The following is a 1,748-nucleotide window of genomic DNA, read 5'->3' on the forward strand; positions in this document are numbered from 1 at the left end:
GTGTGTGTGTGTGTGTGTACCTCCGGTGACACAGCGTCGGGCCATCTCCCAGATGACGAGCCCGTAACTGTACATGTCGGCCATGATGTAAGCCTGGAAGTGGTTCTTGTTGAGGCTTTCGTCCAGGACCTCGGGGGCCATGTAGCGCCTCGTCCCCACCCGAGTGCTCAGAGGGACGTCCACCTCGTTCGTGTCGCTATGGCAACACAAATGAGCATGTCGGCAGTCAGATGCTATCACTTTTCAGTCAGAATAAACAACATTAAACTATCAGATTATAAACAACGAGCCACGGATATATTATATACTGTATACAAGATTTGGAACATCAGCAGCAAACAACTATCAGCATCCTCAGCAAAGAATGACATAACACTTTCTCATTTTCAACCTAGAGCATTGTTTACTCCTCCGGGTTGGCGGTGCATCAGAGTTTTGCCGTGTCCAACTGCTGGCAGCTGTTTTTCCTCATCTGCATCAGTGAATTAGGGATTTATTTCAAACCAAACCAGAGTTTGTGGTTGTTGTTGGAACAGTTATAAGACTAACAAAGACTGCTTTGGTGAGCTTTATTTTGAGTCCAGCGAGTTTGAATAAGTTTGTTTATTGATGATCTAAGTAAGTAAGTAAAATGACTGTTCTGTATGACTGAATGTTTTTTTAGTAAGTTGGTAGCAAGGGATAGAGGTATATCAGTTTCTGGCAGTTTCTGGTTGAACTCAACTATCTCTGTAGGGATCCTTTGCATAATGTTGTCAGACTCTTAGTAATTATAATCTGAGCCAGTGGCTTTAAGTGGACATACTTTGAGGCGGCATTTGTCCCCATGGATAGCTAATGTTACATGGCAGCCATAGCAGCCGGTTATGTGGACATTTTTTTTTATCTAACTCAGGTTTATTTCAACCAAACTAAAGTTGATGATTGTTGAAAGAGTGGAAAGAATAACAAAGACGGTTTTGGTGAGTTTTAATTTGTTCCTGTCGAGTTTGAATGAAGTGCGTTTTATGATCTGGGAGGTAAAATTTGTGTTTTGTCAATGGACTCTGGTGGGCCATAGCATTCACTCATATGTTGTCTGAGATGCTGGTGCTATAGTGCGGTGATCCAGTCTGAAAACTGTTAATAGCCCCTTCAGCAATAATCTATTAATCAATACCCAATGAACACACAAGGTTAGTATGAGTCCCATGTTGTAGCTTGATTTCATATACATGATGTATAAAGTTGTTAGTTTTATTTAGAATGTATCATTATTGGTTTTGTATAGAAGTGAACTTTTTAATAACATAATCAAAAACCCTTATAGGTAACTGTAGAACGACAACATCCAGACTGTACGATATAACTGTTGCCAGCTCACCTGTTGAACTTGACGGCGAGGCCGAGGTCAGCGATGCAGCAGGTGCCGTTCTTCTTGATCAGGATGTTCTTGCTTTTGAGGTCTCGGTGGGCGATGGCCGGTTTGCCCTGCGTGCCGTAGATCTCGGTGTGTAGGTGACAGAGGCCGCAGGCGGCGGAGTACGCCAGTCGCAGCAGAGCCTGCGTGTCCAGCGTGGTCAGCTTCAGGTAGTCGTACAGAGAGCCGTTCTCGTGGTAGTCTGTGATGAGGAAGAGCTGCGTGAAGGCGCCGGTGCCCTTGATGTCAGCGGCAATGAAGCCTGCAGGAAGGACAGAGAGATGATTGAAAGATCCACTGCTGAGGAAAGAAATTTATAAAAACTGCAGCTAGTGCATTCAAAAACTTG

General features: G+C 43.9%; 1 protein-coding gene across 1 annotated transcript in view; it reads right to left on the minus strand.

Annotated features, from left to right (window-relative positions):
• Positions 1-1,748, minus strand: part of LOC118329308 (bone morphogenetic protein receptor type-1A-like) — a gene marked incomplete in the record, with an annotated part of 45,538 nt that overhangs the window by 4,059 nt on the left and 39,731 nt on the right. Inside the window, 2 exon segments of the mRNA XM_035663419.1 lie at positions 21-196; positions 1,364-1,661. Of these exon segments, the coding sequence (XP_035519312.1) occupies positions 21-196; positions 1,364-1,661 (474 nt within the window).

Source organism: Morone saxatilis, unplaced genomic scaffold (assembly GCF_004916995.1).
Source record: "Morone saxatilis isolate NCDOM2014 unplaced genomic scaffold, NCSU_SB_2.0 Contig19, whole genome shotgun sequence".
Classification (NCBI taxonomy): domain Eukaryota; kingdom Metazoa; phylum Chordata; class Actinopteri; family Moronidae; genus Morone; species Morone saxatilis.